A 25,157-nucleotide genomic window follows, 5' to 3' on the forward strand; every position below is an offset into this window, starting at 1 on the left:
ATGGGGATGGTTCTGGAAAAAGGTGTCTCACTTCCACCCTGGTCATAGGCTTGTGTCAGAGGAAATCAAGTGTGTGTGTGTGTGTGTGTGTGTGCGCATGTGTGTGATACATGCAAGAGAGGGGGCAGGGTAGAGGTGGCCACCCAGGGGAGTGGGGAGAATTGCCAGGTTCCTGGTGTCTGGGAAACTAACACAGCCCTTCTGTGAGTTCTCTGTTGGAAAACACTGTTGTGATCAGATTTTTTTTTTCCTCTTCCTCTGCCAGGTGTGAATGAGCCCAGGGGAAGACACGCTGTCTGTTCCTGCTAAAGGAATACTGGATTCCCACATCATTTGCATGAGCCCGACTGTGAAATGAGCCAAGCAAGGACTTGTCCGACACTTCCTTCCTTCCTTATTGAGTTGCAGTAATTGTGTCCTGTCCTCCTCTTGCCAAGGTCAACAATCCAGACTTGAGAGTCGCGGCCTGAGGCTCCTCTGCCAGTCTGAACATGAACCCATGCAATGCTGATGACAGCCAAGCTTCCCAAGGGACATGGGGCCCAGCCAGGGCCAGCCCCCAGGAACAGGTGCACTCATGATGTTGGCGTCCTGGCCTGAGCACCATGCCCATCACCCAGGACAATGCCGTGCTCCACCTGCCCCTCCTCTGCCAGTGGCTGCAGAACAGCCTCCGGGAGGGTGGGGACGGGCCGGAGCAGCGGCTCTGCCAGGCGGCCATCCAGAAGCTACAGGAGTACATCCAGCTGAACTTCGCGGTGGATGAGAGTACGCTCCCGCCCGACCGCAGCCCCCCTGCCATGGAGATCTGCACTGTGTACCTCACCAAGGAGCTGGGGGACACAGAGACCGTGGGCCTGAGTTTTGGTAACATCCCTGTTTTCGGGGACTATGGAGAGAAGCGCAGAGGCGGCAAGAAGAGAAAGCCGCACCAGGGTCCCGTGCTGGACGTGGGCTGCATCTGGGTGACGGAGCTGAGGAAGAACAGCCCAGCGGGCAAGAGCGGCAAGGTGCGCCTGCGGGACGAGATCCTCTCCCTGAACGGGCAGCTGATGGTCGGGGTCGACGTGGGTGGAGCCAGGTAAGTGAGGGTGCGAGCATATGTGCCCGCTCGGGCTGGGTGCCTGTGGGCCACTTGTGTCTGGTGTGTGGATTGCAATCGCAGATGGTTGTGAGCCTTGAGAAGCTAAGTACATGGAGGTTTCATGTTTGCTTCCTTTGCACTCTGGAAGACTCAGACTGGAGAGTATTTTCTTTTTGCCTGAAACTTTGGGTAAAGAGAAAAAGAAACAATGCCTGCAATAGAGCATGAGAAATGTCCTGCTCGTGCCTCTGTTCCCTCACCTCACCTCCCATCAGGGCACCAAAGGTGGGACCCATAACAGCGCCTGGAGGTCCTGGCACAAAGGTTAGAAGCTGTATCCCAGAGAATACCAGAAAATCTATGGTTCATTATGGTGAAAGGATACCAGAGGCCAAAAGTGCAGGGAGTGGTATCAGGAGAGACCAGACATACTCTTCCTGGTGTCTCCTGGGGAGGCGGCTGAGCAGGTGGCACCAGTTCTGGCAATGACAGGAGACGGCAGAGCCCCAGAATTCCCATCCATGGATGCTCATGGAGCCTTAGTGTCCAGGGTTTTCATTGACAGGTGGTGGTGTCACTTAGGCACGTAGTATGTGTGAGGTTAACATTAGTTATACTCAGGCTCTAGTTTCTGCAAGGTCAAATTAAAGCCACATGCCCTAGGTTCCCACATAAACTGCCTGGCATGGCTCAGGGTCCCTGGTGACACATTCTTTTCAGGGGAAATACTTTAAGGGCTCAGGCGTCATCTCCCAGGAGCTGGTCACAGCCCAAGCCTTTGTTGGGAAGCTACCCGGGATAATAACCAATCTTCCCGAGTTAATCTTTTACTGCACACCTGAGTTGCTTGACTTCCAAGGCCTCATAACCACTAAGAAAATTATATTCAGGAGTATAAATATTTCAGGGTTCATTTCCCACTTGAACCGATATAGGAAGTACCATTTATTGAGCTTTTTTTTTTAACCATACTGGACATCTGCTGGTCAGTATCTCATTTAAGACCTCCCCCAACTCTATGAAGGATGGCTATGGAACAGAAAATCTACCCACACATAACCACCTTAACAAGGAGCAGAACCGAATTTGAGCCTGGATCCATCTGGTTCCCAACCATTGTGCTGTACTACCTTCATTTCTGTTCAAAATGCCAGGGTCTGTGCATAATTTCGTGGCTGCTTTATAACTCTACAAATACTCGCTCAGTAGAATCGCAGACGCCAGGAAAGAAAATGACTGGAACAAACTGTAAAGCTTCTACCCACTCAAACTGACACAACAAACAGAAGCCTTATCGTATAAAAGGAAACTCGATTTTAAAATAGAATCCCTTTGAGAAACTTACACCCAGCCAGAAGTTCAGGAGAAGACACACTTTGGGGTTTGCGTGTCATTGTCCCTCAGTATACTGGGGGGCTTGATTTCAGAATCCCCTGCAGTTACCAGGTCTCAGGTGCTCAAGCCCCTTATATAAAATGGTGTGATATTTACGTATTACCAATAAACGTCCTCCCATAGCCTTTAAATCATCCTGGCATTGCTTGCCATGCCTGGTACAATGTGATTCCTATGCAGAGTATTGTTTTGCTTTATCAGTTTAAGAAATAATAAGAAAAAAAAAGGGTGTCTCTATGTTCAGAACAGACACCATTTCCATTTTTTTTTTCTAAAGCATTCCATCTGCAGTTGGTTGACTTTGTGCATTTAGAGCCTGCCAATGCAGACAGGCAGTTATGTGGGGAGGTGAAGGTGTTTCTGCAGGTTCTGATGACATCCTTTGTAACTATGAGCTTCAGTTCACACTGACTTTTGTGAGATTTGCCCTAGAACATGGTGAAGGAATGAAGGTTCTGTAGAAACACCCTGGTACTCCTGCTCTATTCCTTGGCCAACAGCTCTGTCAGTCACTGCCTGCCTGCCCCCCGCCCTGCTTATTGTGTACCACACGTGTCAGGGGTAAATATACTGACTTTCCGCCCACCCTAGCCACATGATGAACCATCCATGCAACACATGTGATTATGACAGAAGGCACTCTCTGGGCAATCTTTTCTGCTCACTCTCTAGAGTTTGATTTAAACTCAAGATGGTCTTTAGGGATACCATGGGCTAAAGTGAATCACCCAGAATTGCAAGCCCCAGTACCTTAGAATGTGATCCTAATGTGAAATAGGGCATTCCAGATGTAATTGGATAAGGTAAAGTCAGAGTGGAATAGAATGAGCCCTTCATCCAACGTGACCGGTGCCCTAATAAGAAAAGACAGATCTGGACCCGCACACCGGGAGAGAGCATGCCACAGGGAAGAATGAGCTCATCGTACCACAGTCCTGGGACTGTGGGGGAAGACCTGAACAGGTCCTTCCCGGCACCGCTGCAGAGCGCTGCTCTGCTGCCACCCTCATCCCAACCTTGGGCTGCTCCCACCAGGGGGTAACAAGCTTCTGTGACTTACACCACCACATTGTGGCACTTTGTCACAGCCGTGATATTTTGGCTCTGTCACCTTCTGGCCAAGTTGCAGGCAATTTTCTCACTGAGAGAAATTCCTCTGGAAACTTGAGAGTACGGTGGATGGTTTTGGAAGAGGATGCTTGGAGAATCGCATGTGTTAAGTGTGGGAGGAGCAGGTGCAAAATGTGGCAGATGAGGTCATGGTTTGCTCATTTGAAAGATTGGTTTAACATCAATTTGGAATGTTGATTCCCCAAGGAAAGGACAGCAAATTCACAGAACCTAACCCTGTGATTGCCCCGAGCGACCAGCCCTCTCCTGGGCTGATATTCCTGAGCTCTGCATATGGTTTCCAGGGGTAAGAAGTCCTTGGTGTTTCACCCTGGTGTGAGCGTCTAGAGACTTTCTGGGATCAGACAGGATATTGGTCATGTTTAATGTCACATTTCTTTTCTTGCTGGTGTATCTGATAACACAAGGAGGAAGGTTTTGTTTGTGAGCTCTTCCACCACCACTCTGGGGAAGATGAAATCTTCTGGAATGTTCTATTTACTTCTGTTTGGTGCAGGAAGAACTGGAAAGGAGTTTTAAAATTAGTCCCTACAGGGAATACTTTCTAAGCCCCATCACTCCCTCACTAGCTTTCTATAAGTAAATCAGACCTATTCCCTAGGGACAGATTGTTCCAAATTGGTAACAAAATGTGCAGTGAATTAAAAGAAAACCCACACAGCCGAACACAAAGATTTTTCTGAGAAGTAGAAGGACCCGATGTGTTTCATTCCCAGTGTGTATTTTCAGCATGTGAACTTTGGGTGTTCCTGTTCAGGAGTTGACGTGAGCAGAGATGAGTCGGGGAAGTAGGACGGAGCTGGCTACTGACTGGATGTTGCCTGTGGCAGCAGGAAGTGATGCTATTTCTCTCACAGTCTCTCAGTGGATTAATGGAGACGATCACCATAATGGAATGAATGCAGCACCCAGCACGTGGTAGACACTCAGTCAAATGGAGTTTTTCATACCCCACCCAGCTCATCTCTTGAGGCCTGAATCCTGGTCTGGAGGGAGGAAGAGACTAAACTCTGTGGGTTCATTCAGCAGGAAAGATAAAGAATAATGTTTGGCCCAGCCATCAGGGTCATGTTCAGATGCAAGGCTCTGCTGCTCATATAAGCGGGTATGTTCCAAGTACCCCAGTAGATGCCAAAAGCTTGGGTAACACCAACTCCTATAGGCACTGTGCTTCTTCCTATAGAGGCGAGCATCCCGAGGCACCGGGAGAAATGCACAGCAATACAGAGCAATACAGCAGTGAGAGCAGTCCACTCCCATAACAGTAATATGAACGTGATCTTTTCCCCAGGAGACCCAGTGATGCTATACTGTGCTTCCAGACTGGGATGGACCAGGGCAGCTGGCATGGCACTTGGGAGGGATGTATGCTAGAGCAGAGACACCCATTTGATGGGCAGCCCTGGCTAGAAGTAACCTTCAGCACAGTATCTGCTGCCTGGAAATTGTGTGTAAAATTAAATTTAGGGTTGGTACAAGCTGAGACTCTGGTTACCCATGGCAACCTGTCATTCTTGCTGGATTACAGCAGATTCAAAACACGGTGTCAAGAGGCCGCCATGAGGTGTTACCTGGAAAAATGACTACGGACAGTGAGGCAGGTAAGAGGTTGCAGAGCCCAAGATTTGCCCATCACAGCTTTATACTACAGTCTCTCGGGCCCTTCAGCATGCGGGCCTTCCAGAATATTCTAGAATATTCCTGCCAGAATCTACCAGAATATGCCAGAATGCCCCAGACATTCTGCAGGATGGTGTACGCAGTAAGCGTTGACCCTCACAATGACCTCAAGACATTAAGGAAAGGTTAGATTACACTTGGTTGCTGTGGAAAAAGCCAGAGAAGTGTGTGATATACTTCAGAAAGCCTCCCATTGGAAAAGACTAAAAGGAAAACAAGTTTCAGCATTTAAAATTCAATTATCTGGAAAACCCACCATGAGGAACAGCCCATTCCCACAGGAACCGTTAAAGCCCATGCCTTTGACTTCCGCAACTTCGGGTCCTGGCTGCATTTCTGGAAAGTACCCCAGCGTTCACCAAGTCTTCTTTTCTTCCTTGTGCCGGGGGACTAACACCTTCATAGACAAGGGTCAGGGCTGGCATTGCCATGATCTGACACACATTCTAGAACACACGTTCTCTCCAAGACGGCACCTAGGAACTAAGGGAATTAGGACGGTTTGTTACAATTTGCAACCAAAACGAATAGAAAATCCGGGTTTTTAATCCCACGTTCTGTGGATGAATGGCGATTACACAGAGAACTTGTGGCTCCCCAGGGTCTAGTAACCCCCGGGAGAGAGCGCCAGCTACGGCCTTCTGGCAGTCTCAGAGGCTCTCAGGGCTATTGCCTGCCACCTTGTGGCTGGACCGGAATGGTGCAAGGCCTGTGGGCGTTTAGGGTCAAGTAGGTCCTTCTGGCCTCTGCCTCCCCATGTGTCCTCCTGATTCCCCCCAGCAGGTGTCCCAGCCTGGGCACCTCCTAAACCATCCAGCCTTGGCCTTCCGGCTCCCTGCACTTAGGTGAGTTGCTGATCTCTTTGTGACTGATGGGGGATCTGGTCGTTTCTCACTTTTTCTGACTCAGACCTCCTGGAGTCAGAAAGCAAAGCTTGAGTGGCAAGTGTTGCTTATTTTCCCAAAGCTGACAAGGCTGGCCCACCTGCAGCCATGCACTACAGGCCTCCTATGCGAGGTGCTTGTTGTGGTGAGAGGAGAGATGCTCCTAGTGAGCCTTCAATAAAGGAGCTGCGATGGCAGAACTGGATCCAGAGCTGTCCTTCCGTTTTTGCCCCAGTGGCCTGCTATCCCTCGGATCCCAGGCAACACTGACTGAGGGCGACCCTGTCAGTGCTTCGTGACTGATTCCAGCTGTCAGAGACGCAAAACCCAAGCACAAAGCGCTAGGCTCTCACTTCTACTCAGTCAGCATTGCGTTAAGGAGCTGGTGTCTGTACACCATGAAGAGTCAAAAGGGGAAAGTGTTTTAGTTACAGGGTTGCAGTGTGGCTTTGCATCTTTCTGCCATGGGCATTCTGGTGGCTGCTTTTAAGAACCTGAATGTTGACTTCGTGGTTTATGTCCAAGTATTGAAGTCGTAGGCATTTTTGCTTTCCTGTTTTCAGCACCCTGTGCCCTCAAATGGCTCACAAAGTGTTTTAGCCCACCAGATGTTTGAGTTCCGAAGTTTGCCTTCTGTTCCAGCCTTTCTCCCTTTATTGGTTACTTCTGAAGTAGAGGTAGTATACTGAGCTTCACTCTTATTCCACCTGCCAAGTGTAATGATAAAAAAGCTTGAGTCCCTCCTGTCTTTGGGGGTTCATCTGTGGGAGACAATAAACTCTGCTATTGTAAGAACCCAAATAATGTGTGTATCTTCTGTATAGTTTGAAAAAAAAAAACCAAATTGTGGTGTGCATTTGATGCTGTGGTTAATCACAATGCCATGCCATGGCTGCAGCCCGAATCAGAGGACCTGTGTTCTGCTTCCAACTTCCTGATGAATCCTACTGTGGGAGGCAGCAGATAATGGTCCGAGCGCTTACATCCTTGCCGCCCGTTGGTGAAGCTTAGATTGAATGACTGGCTCCTGGCTGTGGTATGGCCCAGTCCCAACTGCTGTGGGTATTTTGGGAAATAACCAGTAGATGAAGATCTCTCTCTCTCTCTCTGTTGCTTTCTTTGCTTTTCAAGCAAAATGAAAAATAAGTAAGCAAATTGTAGGCTTTTGAACTGGATCTAGATCCAGTTTGATCTAGGTTGATCTGGAGCTCTCCATGGAATTCTCCTCTGAAGCATGCCATTCCACCAAAGATCGGAAGGCTGTGTGTTTGAGTTACACTCTGTTTGGCATATTCCTTGGCATGTGACTCCTCCCAGCCCTTTGGATGACTGGCCATAGCCACGTTGAAGTGTAACAACACCCAGAGCAGTAAGTATCTAGGCTTGTTGTATCTTTGAGTCACAGAAATCTGGATGCAAGGGCTGCAGGGATGGGTGAGCGGTGGGGCTGTTCAAGCGTTCTTCCCCAGTGTAGGGATGATTCTGTCATCTGTGGTGTCTCTGGGTCTTTGGTTTAGCAGTTTCCTTTTTGGAGCAGGGTGGCCGGCCAGAGGGCTGGGACTGTTTCCACAGATGAAGTGTGTTTCTTAAGCTGCAAGGAAGATTCGTCAGTTCAAATGGAGCTGGAGTTTATTAGGAAATGCTTGACCTTTGAGATCACCTTTGTGTTTTCCTAAAGGAGACCTGTACTACAGGGATAAGATGTGTAGCTGTCTGACTTTGCTTTTTAGTGTGTTGCACAGATAAGATGGGTTATAAACATAGAGGTTTGTTTTGGCTCCTGGTTCAAGGTCAGGCATCTGTATTGGTGATGGCCTTCTTGCCAGCATAGTCTTGGGGTAATGCCAGCATCTCCCGAGAAGTCAGAGAAACTCTCAAGATAACGCGTTAACCCACTAACCTCGTGTGTGGATTGATGCTTTCTTAATGGAAAGAGTCCCGATTATCGCTTAAAGATTCTACCTCTTGATGTAATTTCAACATGAGGACAGGCATTGTACTGCTGTGGGTTAAGCTGTTCCTGGAGAGGCCCACACCATGTGTCAGAGCCTGGGACAGAGGGCCGCTGCTCCGAACTCCAGCTTCCAGCTCTCGCACACCCTGGGAGGCAGCAGGTGGCTGCACAAGTGCTTGAGCACGTGTCCCCCACGTGAGTGATGCAGATTGAATTCCTGGCTTCTGGCTTCTGCCTGGCCTTGACTATTGCAGATGGAAGATCTCTTTCTAGTTCTCTCTCTCTCCCCTCTCTCTCTCTGTTTCTCTTCTTCTCTCTCTCTCTTCTGCCTTTCAGAGAAATGAAAAAAATTTTTTAAGTGTATAAATGCAGGTAAAGCAACCAGTGAGAAAATGGCTGAGTTAGCATTTCTCTTACCACTGGTGTGTGCCCAGTCACATAATGAAATAAAAACAAGGGTATCTATGCAGATCAATAAGAAGTCAAGTGAAAATTAAAATAAGAAGCTACCGCGTGGCTATATGAAATACAAAAATGCGTAACTATTATCATAGGAAAAAAACTCACCCTAAATATAGGTCCCGCCTTGAGATGGCACTGATGGTCCCAGGCCGTCACAATCAGCAAGATGTTTCACGTCGAACAGTCCACACCGTGCGAGCAGATAGTTTTATGTATTTTAGCAATGCTTAAAAGCTGTGCAAGATCAAGTCCAGTCCAGCACTTTAGCAGAGTAAATATTTCAACATCTGTTCTGAAGTGTTCGCTCTGTGAAGTTTTGTTTTGCTTTGTTTTGTTGATTGAATTGCTTAAGTCAAAAAGGTGTGAACGATTAGGAAAATGCTCATTAAAATGCGGTGAAAGCAACTAATACATGGGAAACCTCTCTAGAAAAATCAAATGCAGGATTTTGTCAGCAGCTTTTATTGGAACATGCACAGACACACTGCTGGAATTGTAGAGGAATTAGGTGAATACTGGGAGATTTACTGTACAGCTGGACAGATGTGCTGCTATTTCTCACATGCTCCGAAGAACAGTGCATACCCAGTTCTGTTTGAGTTTTGACTGTCAGGTCTGGTGCGATTGCGTAGTGGCCAAAGTCTTCACCTTGCACACACCAGTGATCCCATTTGGGCACCAGTTCTGTGGGGCTCAGGAATGAAGAGGTCACTAATTAATTCCACAGATGGTGACTAACAGTCAAGGTCACTGGTGAGCTAAATGGCAACCAAGGACAGAGCGCTGGGTGTGAACCAGGGCAGGGGTCATTGTTTCAAAGAAAGACTGATTGGCCAGGGCCATTTCGCTCACCTACCCCTGGCCTGTGGGAGGTGGTTTCTACAGTCATGCACCTAGTAATTGGCTCCTAGGTCTCCTCTCCTGGAATTCCTGGCCTGAGACTAGTCCCTGTTCTATATAAGAAACTGAATTTCCCAAACAAACCGGAACTGCCTAGATGGAACCCCTGTCCTCTGGGTTTCCCACATGGCCCAAGTACCTGGACCATCTTCTGCTGTTTTTCCCAGGCACATTAGCAGGGAGCTGGATTGGGAGTGGAGCAGCTGGGACACATTTCAGAACCCATCTGTAATGCCAGGGTCTCAGGCGCAGCTTCACTCTATGCCACAGGGACAGCAACAGAAAATCAAAAACTTTGAAAATAATCATCTCCCAAGTCTAAAGTCCAGTCCTGCACTTCCCACTTGAGATTGACAGGCCGCAGTGTGTCTGCCGGGCCCTGTGTTGGCCACCTGTCCTCATGTGCTGGGCTCAGCTCTGCAAACTGTGCTCTCTCCTGGGCAGCTCCACTCCAGCCCTCTTCCCGGCCTCCAGGTCTGAGCCTGTTTCCCCACCACGCACACACACTGACACTTCTCTCACTGCTCCAACCAACTGCTGGCCCACTGGAACAGGATTCTCCTGCCGATTCATTTCAGACCAGTGTGTTTGCTCCGAAATTCTTCCCTCTCCTCACAATGGTAACATTGAAACAGCACTTTAATGAAAAGAATCATTTGTAATTCTATTGCACAGACTCTCCATTAATTTGATTTTCTTGTGTTAAATTCTAACCTGTGACCATGTGCATATAGCTTGACCAAACTAACTCAATACTTTTCATTTTTCTGTTTCCACCTGATCTATCATCAGCTGCAATACTGCTTTTCTTAATTATTTTCATTGGCAAGGAGTTGCATGCAGGGGGAGGATATTACGTAGAACAGATCTCTGTGTTCCAAAGAGTCCTGGTCTCTTGACCCCCAACAGCAGCTGCACCCCAGAGCCTCGTCCTGATTCCAGTGTTGGAGTCTTCCAAGAACTCTGTACAAATGGTCTGGGTTGTATTCTGCAGTGGGGCATATTACTCACACTACTCTGACAACTCATGCTTTTTCTCACTTACAAACCCATCAGAAAGGTTGCTTCAACTCACAAGAACTTGCAACTTTCTCTCTCCCTCTTCCTAACAGCTGTCTAATTTTCCACCTAAGATTTCTTGGGTCATTAATTCATTCAGTCACCAGTTGATGGGTATTTTGATTGTGTCAAGTTTCATGTCTTTGTATAGACGTGTGGGTGTAAGTGAAGGATAAGTTCCTAACCATGGGATCTTCAAACAGATCACGTTGTGAATGTGTTGCTCCTATTGCAAATGGTTTCCTCCCTGGAGATTACCTTAATTTGTGTCCCTACAGACAGCTTATCACCATAGTTTCCCAACACTAAGAACACTTTAAAAATATTAAATTCTGCTCCAAGCAGGATTCTGTATTAGCTTTGTTTTCATGAACACATTTAAGTAGTCTTGATAGGTGATAATGATCTGTCTAGGTTTTCTTTTTCAAAAAATATTTAATTTTTGTTTGAGACAGAGAAGGAGAGAGAGAGAATCTTCCATTTGTTGCTTCACACCCCAAATGACCACAACAGCCAAATCTAAACCAGATGCGAAGCCAGCAACCTGAAACTCCATCCAGGTCTCCCCTGTGGGTGGCCAGGGTGCAGGCGTTTGGACCATCAGACACTGCTTTCCCAGGCATGTTAGCAGAGAGCTGCACTGGAAGTAGAACAGCCAGGACTTAAACTGGTGCTCCACCATTGGGTAACAGCACTAAAGGTGGTAGCTTAATATGCTATGTCAGAACACCAGCCACAAAGTTTTTTTTTTTTAATATTTATTTATTTGTTTGTTTGTACTGGAAAGGCAGATTTACAGAAAGAAGAAGATGCAGTGAGATCTTCTGTGCATTGATTCACTCCCCGAGTGGCCACGACAGCCAGAGCTGAGCCGATCTGAAGCCAGGAGCCAGGAGTTTCTTCCAGGTCTCCCACATGGGTCCCAAGGCTTTGGGCCATGCTCTATTGCCTTCCCAGACCACAAGCAGGGAGCTGGCTGGGAAGTGGAGCACCCAGGACACAAACTAGCACCCACATGAGAACCCAGCACAGGCACAGCAAAGATGACATCACACCAACCTCCCCCAATCCCCTCCCACACACTTTTTAAATACTAACAATGCTATCTCCTTGTCTTTTTTGTTCTTTTAACCCAACTTCTTGGATAGTGTTCTTAAAATAAAGGCATTCTATCGAAGAACATTTTTTGCCACATTGTATATCACAAATTGTTTAACCAAATTATACCCCTAGCAGAAGTACTGAGTGCTGGAGTAGCAGGTGCCATTCCAGATTGGGTATTATAATTTAAATGCATGTTTACATAGTAGGAATATGACTCGCTGTATACTTTTAACTAGACTTGGCCATTTTCCCCCGTATCCTTATTTACCTGTCATCTAACTAACCTATTCAGATCCTCTGCCCACGACCTATTAATATTTTAATAAACAACACACTGGATTTATGCACTCAAATGTTATAGGTCTTACTCTGTTTTCCCTACGATTAAATTTCCCCTTGTTAATACTATATAAAAAATTTAATTGCTTCTATGGACAAGTCTGATTTTTTTTCCCTGTTGTAATTATCTCTTAATGGCTTCAAATCTTCTATTGCTGGCATCTTCTCAAAGACCTGGGACTCTCGTCTGCCAGTTTTCATCATCCTATTTTTAAAGTTATTTTTAGACTTTTATTTTAACTGATATTTAAAGTGTGGTGGAATTTTTTTTTCCAAACTGTGGATAACTCTGTGGTTTTCAGATGCCACCTGCTAATACTTCGTTTTCCTCGGTTCCATCGTGAGGCTTGATTTGTGGTGATTTCTATGCATATACACACATATATACACTTCTACTTTTAAGTGTGCAATGTCCTCCTCGTGTGTGTATTTGAAGGCTAACTGCACAGTATCTTTGATTTTCTTGTGTCTCTTGAAGGACATTTGCTTTAATAAGCTGTGTATTCTCATCCATGACCTCTTCCAGCTGATCTTGACTCCTGTTGTTGGGTTTGCAAGGTCATGCCAGGGGTTGCTGTCTTTTCCAGCGTGGTCCATTTTTCAAGGTCCTCCCCTCCCCCATTAAGCAGCTGTGCTCATATGCCCAAACGTGAAACTTTTCCTCCTCTCTCTTAGGAATTTCTCTGACCCACACATACATTTCATCTATGGGTATGGTGCTCCCTCCCAGATCCACACATGCCACCTTCACCTTGTGTCCCATGCCCTACATAATCCCAAGGACTGACTGGTAGAGTTTATTCTCACATCTAAGTTGAGTTTAAGGATGGGAGATTATCCCGATGCATTTGACCTCATACGCAGAGACTGCACGTGGCAGCTACAGCTCATATGAGACTGCCTGGTTTGAGTTCCACCCCGCTTCTAATCCAGCTTCCTGCTGAGGCACATCACCACGAGCAGCAAATTGGGTCCCTGATTGGATTCCAGGTTCTTGACTTGGGCCTAGTCACCTGGTGTGGGCATTTAGAGAGTCATGCAGGAGAAGGAAGAACTTGTCCCACCTCCCCTGGCTCTGTCAAGTAAAGTAAAAATAAAATGTTATTGTGTGTAGCAGAAAGGGTAATCACAGACATGGCCAGCTGGCCTGGGGAGAGCCACATGTCCCCACTGTGGACTACAGATAGAAAGGAACAGAGTCTAGGAGATGAGAACAGCCCTGCTTAGCAGTTTGCAGGAAATGACTGGCTTCAATCCACAACTGCCTAGACCTGAACTCTTCCAACAACCTGTGAGCTTGGAAGAGTCCATTGCTGCATGCCCAAGGAGGTTGCTGGTCGTCCCAGCTAGCAGCTCAAGGCAGACTCCCACACTGAGTGGCTGCAACTTTGGGAAGGAAGGATGGAGTGGAGGCATGCAGTGTGGCTACAGACTCTTGCTGCCTTAGCTTAATTCCTTCAACTTTAAAATAGGGATGGAATTCATCAAAAAAAAATCACTGGAAGATCAATGCACATCATGATTGTCATTTAGGTCTGAAGGTCGGGAAGGAAGAGAGGATCAAATTCCATAGGAGGTTTGTGAGCATTACATAATGTTGGTAAAGCTCTCAGTGGGGTGTACGGTAGGTGGTAAGGCCTCTGCAATAGCTCATTGTTAGTAGAAAACCAGACTCTGAAGCATCTGTGCTTCCCACACAGGCCCAAATGTGTGGCATTTGTCTTCCACCTCGATCCCTCACATACACACATGTCCCCACCTCCGTCCACTGACCAGCCACCGGGTCTTAAGACTCATGGTGATCTGGCTTGTCTGCTGGCATTTGGGATGGAGCCAGTGAGAGACCAAGCTGCCTAGCTCCGTGAGATGAGGTGAAAAGTCAACCAAGGATGGTCCGGGAGGAGTCAGAGCCACTACACCCTCTAGGCTTGCAAAGATGGATGTCAAGAGGAAACTGGGTCCCATGCAGGAACCCCGAGTGAACCCGAGGGAAGGGACAGGACTGAGACATAATGTCCCTGGCAGAAGAAGGATGGGACGATGATGGAATGGTGCCTTCCAGGGACACAGGGGCTTGCAGTTCCCAGCAGCAGCTCCCACAGTACCTAGATGAGCTGGTCTCCAGACATTGCTGTGTTCTCAGACAGTTCCTCTTGCAAAGAGGCTGCTCCTGGTGGGTGACAAGTAAACTGGGTTCTGATCCCCTGCTGGGGCACTGAGCACTTGTAAATATAACAGAAACTTGAACTGTTTCTCTTTGGTCTTTTCCCAGACCTCCCTTCCACCGACAACACAGCTGAATTCCCAATGGCCTCTGGGGGGCACTATTCAATTAAATTTACACTGTGGTGGCCCACACTGCTTTTGAGAGAAGAGTACTTTAATAGCAATTCCCATTTACTGAGGGCCTGGACTGGGCAGGCTGAGGAGCTGGCTGCTTTGTTTGCAATGTACCCCCATCTCAGTTAATAACAGTGACTCTTTGCATCCGGCAATGGTGAGTGACTGTCAAACGTTGCTTCTCGTTTCTCTAGGCCTCTTAACAGGTGTCAAGCATAATGAAAGCTTTCCTTTCTCTTTCAATGAACCGAGAGACTGAGGTTACAGCTTCTGATTGGAGTTCAAGTTCAATTGGCCCTCAGTTACTTGGTGTATGTGGACATCATTTGCATTTTTATGGGCATGTACTCCTTTTTAATTGGAGAAGCAAAAAATTAAGTGTAGTACCATTATGTAACAAGAGAAAAGACGTGTTTGGCTGACATGAGTATAATTGCTTGCATGTCTCCTTCCTTCTCAAGGTGAGGTGAGGTAATTCCTGTCTCATGCGTTGTCTTGCTCCTCCTGATGTAATTGTGTGGGGTTTAAGCCTGGCCAATGGCTGCTAGGCAGTGGGAGCTGGAAGAAAGGAGGGAATTAAGGTCCTCTTAGTGTTGCTCAAAGCTACAGTTTGTGGGTGCTGGGGGAGAGGCCCAGATGTTTTCAGGTGGGTGTTTTCCGAGGTCTGAAAATAATGACTGACCTATCTCCTTGTGTGTGTGCGTGTGTGTGTGTTTGTACCTATTTGTTTCTTTGGTATTATCAGTATCAAAGTATTTAGTCAATATTATCCATATGATATGTGTGCATTATAAAAGCTCCTATGAGTTTTTACAATAGCCCTATGCAGGAAGTGGTCAGTTGTATCATCTACACTGATAGATGATGAGGTTCAGGTTAGAAAGGTTACCTGGAATACAGGTTTACCTGCCTCCAAGACTGGAGTCTGTTCTTGCTAAGAGGCATTGTTAGCCACTAACCCCCTCACCCCCGCCATAGCGTGTCTGTCCCCCTGAGAACACATGTATTCCAAGTCAACAAGCCTACTCCCCAGTCAGGTGCACAATTTCCTTTTAGTTCAACAAGTGGCATCCCGGTCAGGACCCGCTCCTCTTTCACGACATCACTGGCTCTTACGCCTCTCTTCTGTGGGAGGGAATTATCTAGAATGAAGAAGTCTGAGTTCTGCACAGTCTATTTTTCATTCACATGAAGGTATTTGTTGACCACCTTGTCTGTCTGAGCTCTGGTTCTGCAAGCTGGGAAAGTCCTGCTGTAGACACATGGTCTCTGGGTCTGTGGGCCCTGTACCCTTTCCTTGGAAGACTAAAGGCTTACCCTTGTAGGATTGACTGTGCTTAACCATGGTACCAGACAGGAAAGCTACCTTATGGCCATTCAAACTGCTTTACTTTGCTAAAAGGAGACTAAGTGGTAAGGGGCACGAGTCTCCTTTTTTTTTCCCCAACACTTTGATTCCATAATTCAACTGTTCTAATCCTAATGTACCTGGGAAAGCAGCAAAAGATGGTCCAATTGCTTGGGATCTCGCATCCATGTGGGAGACCTGGAAGAAGCGCTGAGCTCCTGGCTTGGTGTAACACAGCCCTAGCTGTTGCAGCTATTTGGGGAATGGACCAGAAGATGGAAGGTATATTTCTCTCTCTCTCTCTCTGCTCCCTTCACTTTGCCTTTCTAATAAATTTTTAAAATAAATCTTTCTTAGAAACGAAAAGGTGTATTTATCTGGAGCACCTGTTTGTTGATGTAGGCTCCTCCTCAAACTTCCCATCATCGTGCCCTTTCCCCCATCACTGAACCAACAGTATTAGCTATAATTCTCCCCATCCCCTTTTCCCAGGCTTGCAAACACACTCGATCACTGACATAAATATAGGCCACCGGGGTCTCCTCACACGAGAATTAGATGGGTCTCCAGGGCACCACTGCCCAGGACCCACAGGTTCTGAGTTGCACACATGGAAGGCAGTGTGCAAGAGGCTCTTGTGGAAGCAAAGCTTTCCATCAGTGCAGGGATTTGTCTTCTCCATCAAGGCTTTTCTGCCGCTGGCGAGCCCTTACATCCTCAAGTCATTCCTCTTGAGGAATTCTCCCAGTGGGAACCCAAGGACAATGGATACCTCAGGATCATTTGTGAGCTGTGGGAACTTCTCCATCCCGGTGCTTTATCTCTTCATGGATCATTAGACAGCAGAAAAGGAGATGCTCTGTTGGAGGATGAAACTTCCTGAGAAGTCATGGTGATGGGGACATGATGATCAATTGCTTGGGTGGTATAAAGGGATCAAAGTGGTTGAACTTGGTGGTACGAAAATAAAGTGTGGGGAAAACTGTGAAGTGAAAAGTTTCAGGAGAGTTGAGGGACTTTAAAGAACAAATAAAACTTATTAAGGCCTTCCTAAGGAAATTTTTAATACAGTAGAAGACCATGGTGGGAAAGAGCTCCTCTAAGTGAAGGGTAAATGAACTGCCTTCTCATTCAGCAATTTCTAGAGTTGATGTTAAGTTTTCATCAAATGGATAAAAATGATAATTTCATCTTTTGGACCGGGTTGGCATTTTTAAGCAGCGCAGTATCTAATACATAATGGAAATGCAACAAATGTTTGTCGAGTAAAATAAATATTCTCTCATAATGAAAGTGTTTTCCCTTACTGTTCTCGAATCATCCCATTATTTCTGGCAGGTGCATCAGCCACTGAGAATGTTGTCTTAGACCCTGGTGAATCCCAGTTTGGAATTTCTGTAATTGTCTTCCTAAAAATAAATAGAGGTATTATGTGTTATGTGCTTTTTAATCTGCTGTGTTTGCAAAAAAAAATACATCTTCTACATTTGTGTTCCCAATTTATGGATCTGACTTACATATTTTGAAATAGGTGAAAAGTATCCTTACCAAAACAAAAAAAAGAAAGCATGTGGGTGATATTTGTGTTTCCATTTTTTCTTTGTAAATAAGTGGCATTTTATTATTCTGGGAGGCAGATGAGAAACACTCTGGTTTTTTTCATTATTGTTTGTTTGTTTGTTGTTATTGTTTATGAAATTCCACAATCCAACTTTAGTACCTCTTTTATAGCTTCTGCCAGCATGGTACTCTAACAGTGAAAGCAGAGGGCAGGCATAAGACTTTTTTTTGTTTTTGTTTTTGTTTTATTAGTGATGATGTTTACACAGTTGATCAGAATGGGAAAGGTTGAGGTCAGGGGATAGCAGGTGAGACCCTTGTTTACACATTTTCTTTTTCTTCTTCCTGTATATGGGGGAGAGGGAGATACAACTGCCACACTCCCCAGGGGATGGGGAACTGTCACCTGCTGTCGTTCCAGGGTCCCCGTAGTGGAGCATTTTCGGAGGGATCTGTCCGTGTGTTGTTTATAGTTCTGAGATGCTGCTGATTGCGCTGCTCCAAGGACAAGGAAATTCTTCCGAGGTGGATTGGCTGTCGTTCACCTCAGAGTCTCCACTGGCCCAGAAATTTGCTGTCAAGCTTCACTGGGGTAGTTGATCATTTTGTTCTGCCCTCTGTCTTCAGCAAACCAATGGGTGTCTGTGGCAGAGCCCAGCCCTGCCCAACACACACTTGGCCCTTCCATAACACAGGAGGGGCTGCAGGCCAGTTAGAGTGACCCTCACTAACTCCCACTGAACCACCCCGCAAGCTCTGGTTCCTCAAGGACAAGATTCTAACTACATCTTAAAAAAAAATCTAACTTCAGAAAGTCCATCTAGTCTTGTATATATTAATCTACTTTTTCAGATGAGGCATGGGAGAAGTAATTCCTGTTGTATAATAAGAATCTGTATTGAATTTCCAAACAGAATACATGTGTCTAAAGCTTCTGGAAGTATATAGAATAGCATCCTGGGGCCAGTGCTGTAGCATAGTGGGTTATGCCTCTGCCTGTAGCACTAGCATCTGTTTGGGATGTGGGTTCAAATCTTGGCTATTGCATATCTTATCTAGTCTTTGCTAGTGCATGTGTGTGGGAGACCAGGAAGAAATCCTGGCTGCTGCTTTTGGTGTTCGAACCAGGGAATGGTAGAGTGCTTGCATACCTCACCCCATTTTCCACTTAAAAGAAAATCATCACAATCTAAACAAGTGCACAGTCATGCAAATTGGGAAGCACTGGCCTTAGCTGACTCCCTGCTCTTCACTGCTCCATGGTTTTTCTTGGGGGGGCGGGGTTGTGCATGGACTAAGAAGTCTGCTCTCAGTATACAATTGATCAGAAACCCTCTGTAGCACCTTAGATTATCCAGGAGTCGGAGTTCCCAGCCCAACCATGAGCAGGTCCCGTCTGGCGCATTCCCAGGAGGCCAGGCCTGCGAGGGAACATAACAAGCTGGCCACGTTGCCCAGTGAACTCCAAGCCATTGCTGTTGGGACAGCCCCCAAGTCCTCGAGGAATGGCAAGGAGGACACTGCCCCCATGTTCCTCAGCCTCTGCCCTTCCAACTAATCAGTCCTGGAACTCCCAGCAGGAAGAAAGGGGGCCCTACCTCAGGAAGAAGGGGCCTGACTCTGTCCCACCACACTTTTGAGTTCCTTGGCTTTGCTGTGAGCTCCCTTGTGCCCGCCTCCCAGGGGTCACCTTGGAAGACAGCTGTGTAGAGGGGGTGTGCAGTCTCCATTTGTCATCACGTGCTCCTCGGGGAAGGCTTCAGAGTTCAGAGCCAACTGGGAGACAAATGCTTGCTTTGTTGTTCTTTCATCATTTTGTCCCTAAAAGTGACTGGAGAAGAGGAAGGTGTATGCCCCTATGTTATCAATAATCACGCACAGAGATGAGCAAAACCAAAAAATTAAATTAAAACACCTCATTGGTCTTAGAACAAAGGAAATCATTGGGACATCTTTGGGTTAATGTTGATGCGCAAATCCCGAACACGTTCAAGCTTTAGAATTCAGATCCACATCTGCTGGAACCTGAGCTTTTGACGAGTGAGAGAAGGATAATCTTTATCCTCAGAAGCTCATTTCATTCTGAAGGTTTCCTTGTTGAAAAAAGCCCCTGAAATTTAATTACAATGGACCTTGAAAATGCCATGCTATTTATATCTTTCCTCCTGCTATGTGCAGTCAAGGACTCGTCATTTTCATCCTATTTCTGAAGCTTCACTTGGGTTTCCTTTTTAAAGTGTGTTGTCAAAATGAAAAACATTCTTAATTATAAGAGCAATGGATGCTTAGTTTAACAATGCGTACTGAAGAATATGAACCCACCAGCCAGTGGTAACAGAGTAATATTAGGAATGTTGTCTGGGGAACCTCTGTGTGTATGCACAGGCGTGTGCACACACACACAAGAATTATTTAGTTGTATTTAGTTGGGTCACACGTGTCGAGGAGCGTGCACCAGATGAATCCTGGTCCTACTGTTTCTGGAATGTGTGCTCTTGGACAAATTTTAGCCCCACTAAGCCAAGGTACCCTTAGCTGTAAGTGGAATAAAGGAGAAAACTGTCTGTAATTCACACGGTGTTGTGAGATTGGGTGAGGACAATCTGCTGAGCATAACACAGTACACCATAAATGTGAGTCATTACTCATCTATAATTTTCTCTTGTCTCTTTAAAAAATTACATAACCTAACATGCCTTTTGGCTTGAAAAACTTCCAGTTCTCCTTTTCATCTCTGTCTTCGTCGGGATTTGCATATATTCAAACTCTTCTACCTGAGGTAGATCCTTGAACCTACAATTATAGTCATTGTTGAAATCATGTTTGTGCACACTTAACAGCTACATGCCAGCCTTTACAAAGCAGCTCATTATAACTCACTAAAAGGTAATTGTCATCCTCCTCAATTACAGACAAGAGAGCCCAGGTTGGCAAAGCAGAGCTGAGATCCAACCCCAGCTGTCCGGCTCCCTGACTCCCTGGCCACAGCGCTTCCCACTGGGCTGCCCTCCCTGACACAGCCCAGTCCCTCACCATCAGTGCCTCTTCCCGTTGCCTTGGAGAAGCCTGAAAGCAGTTTCCTGGGCAGAGTCACCCTGCTTCCCACGAGGTCAACATGAATCAGCCGGACAGGGAAGGCACCTGGCTTAGCAGGCAGGAATCCTGGGGGTTCTGAAGTCCTGGTCATTGGATTTTAATGGCCTGTATAGTGGGTATGACAACATCTGTCCATCCTTCCTCATGGGATGAAATGACTGCCAGAGAACAGTGGTGATGTAACAAATAGCATGATAGAAGTGAAAAGTGTGAAGAAGCCTTTTATCACTAATTACTGCTACTTTTATTTCTAATGAGTAAGTGTGACTAACAGCAATGAAACTACTTAAGTTTTTTGCCATCATGGCTGTTCTTACTGAGGTTTTTCACCACTCTAGTAATCAAATGTGTCCCCACCATTTTACCCCCTGCATATGGACAACTTTGTTTTCCTTTTTTTTTTTTTAAGCTTTACTTGTTGGGGGCTCCATGCAGTGGCCTGGTAACTAAAGTTCTCGCTTTGCATGTACCAGGGTTCATATGGGCGCTGGTTTGTATCCCGGTAGCCCCACTTCCCATCTAGCTCCCTGTCTGTGGCCTGGGAAAGTAGTCAAGGACCTTGGGACCCTGCACCTGCATATGAGATCTGGAAGAGGTTCCTGGTTCCCGGCTTTGGATCGGCTCAGCTCTGGCTATTCAGGTCGCTTGGGGAGTGAATCAGTGTACAGAAACTCTTACTCTGTCTCCTCCTCTTTTCTGTAAATCTGGCTTCCCAATACAAATAAATTCAAAAAAATCTTAAAAAAAAGAGATTTACTTGTTGTGGGCCAGTATTCTGACTTAACAGGTTGAGCCAATCCCTGTGAAGCCAGCAGCACTGAGCCTGGAGTTCTGCAGGTGCTAGATCTGCTACTGTGGGTGAGCACACGGCAATTAGGAGGAGACCCCGGATCCTCAGAGTCACTGTGGGAGGACTGGGGAACTGTCCCACTCATTCACTGTTTCCTTCATGTGGCTCAGTGACTTGCTAAGAAGAGACAGTTTCATAAATCATCCTGAGAGAGCAAGTCAAGGTGATGCTCTCAATTGAATGGTAATTGCTCGGGAAGGGAAAAAGGGTCAAAGTGGTTGAACTTAATGATGCAAGAAGAGTGATCATGGGAAGAGAGTTATAAATGAAGTGGGAAAGGTGAGGCAAAGGTGAGGGACTTCAAGTCGGCTGTGGAGATAATGATTCAGGACTTAACCTGGCAAGTAGATGTCCTGGGGTGAGAAATAGAGACCACAAAGAATGTTCTCAGGGGGTCTCAAAACTTTGAATAATGTGCATGTGTTTTGGCTTGTGCATAATTGTTGATAGTTGCACATAGAACTTAAACTTTTAGTTATTTATTTTAAAGGAAGGGTGACAGGGAGAGGGGCGAGGGAGAGACAGAGAAGGGAGGTCTTCCATCTGCTGGCTCATCCTCAAATGCTCACGATAGGCAGGGCTGGGCCAGGAGCCAGGAGATCCATCCAGGTCTCCCTTAGGGGAGTTAGGGACCAAGTCCTCATGCCATCACCTGCTGCTCCCTATAGTGCACATTTGCAGGAAATTGCATCAGAAGCAGACGGATTCAACCCCAAAGCACTCTACTATGGCGTATGATGTCTCAAGTGGTGGCTTAACTCTCAGTGCCACAACACCCTTGAATGGAAAGTTTTTATCAAGACTTAGTAACAAGTAGAAACTAAAGTTGTCAGATTTAGCAAACACAGAATTCCAGGTGATACTTGGGACATACTGAGAATAAAAAGTTTCCATTTTTTCTTTGTAATTCAAATTTACCTGGATCTCTTGTATTTCATCCAGTAGTGTAGGCTCAAACCTATGAAGAGAACATTAGCTGCCACAAGAGGCAAGTTTGCAGGGGAATGGACCAGCATCTGGGGTACCAGCCAGCCTCGCTTCTCCGAGTCTATAAAAGCTCCTTCTCCATCACCACTCACTGTCATAAAGGCCGCAGGGCTGGGTGTGGGCCAGACCCAGAGATGGGCCGTCGTTGCAGTGGATTTTCTGCCTTACATTTGTGCTTCCCACTGCCCAGTTATAGGCAGTAGTTCAAAGAGTCCTAAGGGAAGCAGCAAGTGTTTTGGACAAGGGGAGGATGGAGCAGGAGCTGGAGTGTGTGGAAGGAGGCTGAGACAAGAACATGAACCTGGCAGATCTGACAAGGCGACTTTGAGGAGCAACAGGGAGAAAACCTCAAATCACTTAGGAACACGGAGCATGGGGTTAAGGTTAAACATGATTCTGTATCCAGCACGCTGATGTTTGTGAATGCCTCTTGCAAATGGGAGGGGGGGCTTCTTTATTTTATATTTAATGATGGAATGAACCTAGGAGACTAGAAAGGAAGGGATTGCCTCTCTCCACAAGGTATAGTGGAGGGGAAGCTTTTTACACCGGGCCTGAATGGAAAGGAGCAGTGGAAGGGAAGGCTGTCGTGGGAGCACATGGCAGTGTGACACTTAGGGGGGGCATGAAGCTCCCATCGGAGTCAAGGCTGGCTACAAAAGGAAGTAGATGTTGTTTTGTGCCTTGGAGTAACTAACTGAACAGAGAAGGAGTCAGTGATGCTGAACAGGGTTTTTTTTTGTTTGTTTGTTTGTTTGTTTGTTTTTTGTAGGCTGCAGTGGCAGAAGGATGTGGAAGGGGTGAGGCTGGGTGGGACAGGGCATGGTGATGAGGAGACCGTTTCTATGCCTAAAGAATTCTGTCATTCAATGTATCAGCCACTCCTTTCCCCAGGGCTTTATCACTTGGAGTCACTGCGATTGGGTGGATTTCAAATTCTGTCCTCATGGGATTGAAGGTCCACAAGCATGGTGACACTCAAGTTTTAACCAGAACACCACATTGGTGCCTACCTGCAGCGACTTACCTCCTCACCTTGGCCTGGCACCGTCATTGCCTGCCTGAATTCTGAAGGCAGCTTCCTCCCCCTACTCTTTGCCTCTGCCCAGCTGGCCTTCTGCGACTCCTTGAAGTCGGTGCACTCTAACAGGAAAGTCTGCCCACACTCACACAGCTCCTCTACTGAAGCTACTCAGGGACAGAGCCCAAACCCCACATCAGCTCACAGTCAGCTTGCCATGGTCCTCCCACCAGCTCTTGGATGGCTGAACTTACCACCTGAATGAGATTCATCAGGTCACAGAGCATGGTGGCTCCTGTCTCAACTGTGGACCCAGCATTTGCCATCTCTGCTTCCTGTCATCTTTCCTTAGGACTCTGCTTACAGCACCTTCTCCTGGAAGCCTTCTGTAACCCTCTGGGTCTAATTCTGTCTCCCGCTCAGGCTTCCACTAGCTCCATGGACTCAGCAATTGCCCCCCCTCAGCAGTGAACCTGCCTGGAGTGTCATCTGTTCCTCTGCAGCCCTGTATGTGTTGTCCTGTGTCTTCTGAGCACCTACCTAGGCTGGCCTGGTGTGCCTAGCCTGGCCTAACGCACCTGGCTCAATGACCCAGCTGCTCAGATCCATTCCTGTGCCAGACCTGCCTCTTTCAGGGTGCAGGAGGAGACTTGCCCAGGTTATCTGAGGTGACTGGAGCTTATCAAAGGGATCTGAGCAATGTGTAGGCTGCCTTTTCAGCAACTCCCTGGGCTCCAAAAGGGTGGGGATTTATAAGGCAGCACAAGGTGGACCTGAGAGCAGGGTAAAAGGGGAAGGATTTAGATTTGAGGGTCAATTGTTGAATGATGACTGTTTGCCAGCACCCAAGGCGAGGAAGGTAGGGGTGTGCAGACCACTTGAGTCAACTAGCTGGTTATGTTCTCAGGTTCTGTAGTTATTTTGTTCAGCCTCAGTCCATTCCATCCCAGCAGGTTCACTCTGAAGGACCCACACCATGGAGGATGACTCACCTGGCTCTCTCATCAGACCTAGGACAGAGCCTTCCACTAGCTGGGAGCACCCTGGATCCAAGCCTATAACTGGGAAGTGTTAGGGGGACTGACTCCTTGCCACAGTTAGTACAATCCAGGAGGCCCAGACAGCCACCCCTGTGTAAGCCTTGCTAATCAGCTTAGCTTGCAGAAGCTCCCATTCCTCAAATGAGAGAAGGATTTCTGGATTCCATGTGGCTCCCTCAAAGAGTCATCCGCTGCAGACTTAGGTAACAATATTGCATGGGTTCTCTGCACCTGCCGAGTATAAACTTATGATAAACATCCCTCCAATGCGAGCTCACAGTCTCAAGAGCATGCATGATGGTTGGCATCGCACAGTCTGTATCAAAATATTTCAAACTATATGAGAAGATGGTAGGGATACTCGGGGCTAGAGGACAGCCATGGGACTGAACTCACAGGTAATCTTTTCTTAGCACATGTAAGCGGATCACTGAGAACTTAAATATCAGGGAGTCTTTCACGTGAAGGGCCATGGGAATGACCTGGTATCTTTCTTCCTGTGTACAATGGGAATAAAAATAGTTTCTGCCACATGGATTCTGGAGGGGAGGTGGGGGGGAAGAACACACAGAAGAGTTTACCGTGATGCCTGGGACATAGTCAATGTCAATAGTACACATGGTTCCATATTCGTATTAGGGCAGTGACAATTCTCCCAGGCCTAGCACTGTACCCGGTTCATAACAGGCACTCAATGGGTAGCCACAGGAATGAATGCATTTGAGAGTTTTTTTTATTTCTACTCATTCATTCAGCAGACATTCACTGGACACTATCCAAGGGATGGTGCTAAGCTCTGGGAACAAAGCAATAAACAAAGCCATATGACATTCCCTTTAAACTTACAGTTGACCATGGGGTGTCGATGGGTGAAGGGTCACAGTGTTTTTGTGGGGCACCAAAGAGCACCCTGCATATGTTTT

The 25,157-nt window shown here is 46.8% G+C and overlaps 1 protein-coding gene across 1 annotated transcript in view; it reads left to right on the forward strand.

The window, feature by feature from the left end:
* Positions 1-605: 605 nt before the first annotated feature.
* PDZD2 (PDZ domain containing 2) overlaps positions 606-25,157 on the forward strand; it is a 216,608-nt gene continuing 192,056 nt past the window's right edge. The window contains exon 1 of the mRNA XM_040977324.1: positions 606-1,081. Coding sequence (XP_040833258.1) covers positions 606-1,081 — 476 coding nt within the window. The remainder of the gene's footprint in view (positions 1,082-25,157) is intronic.

This window comes from Ochotona curzoniae, unplaced genomic scaffold (assembly GCF_017591425.1).
Source record: "Ochotona curzoniae isolate NIBS_2020 unplaced genomic scaffold, NIBS_Ocur_1.0 contig_2754, whole genome shotgun sequence".
NCBI classification, from domain to species: Eukaryota; Metazoa; Chordata; class Mammalia; order Lagomorpha; family Ochotonidae; genus Ochotona; species Ochotona curzoniae.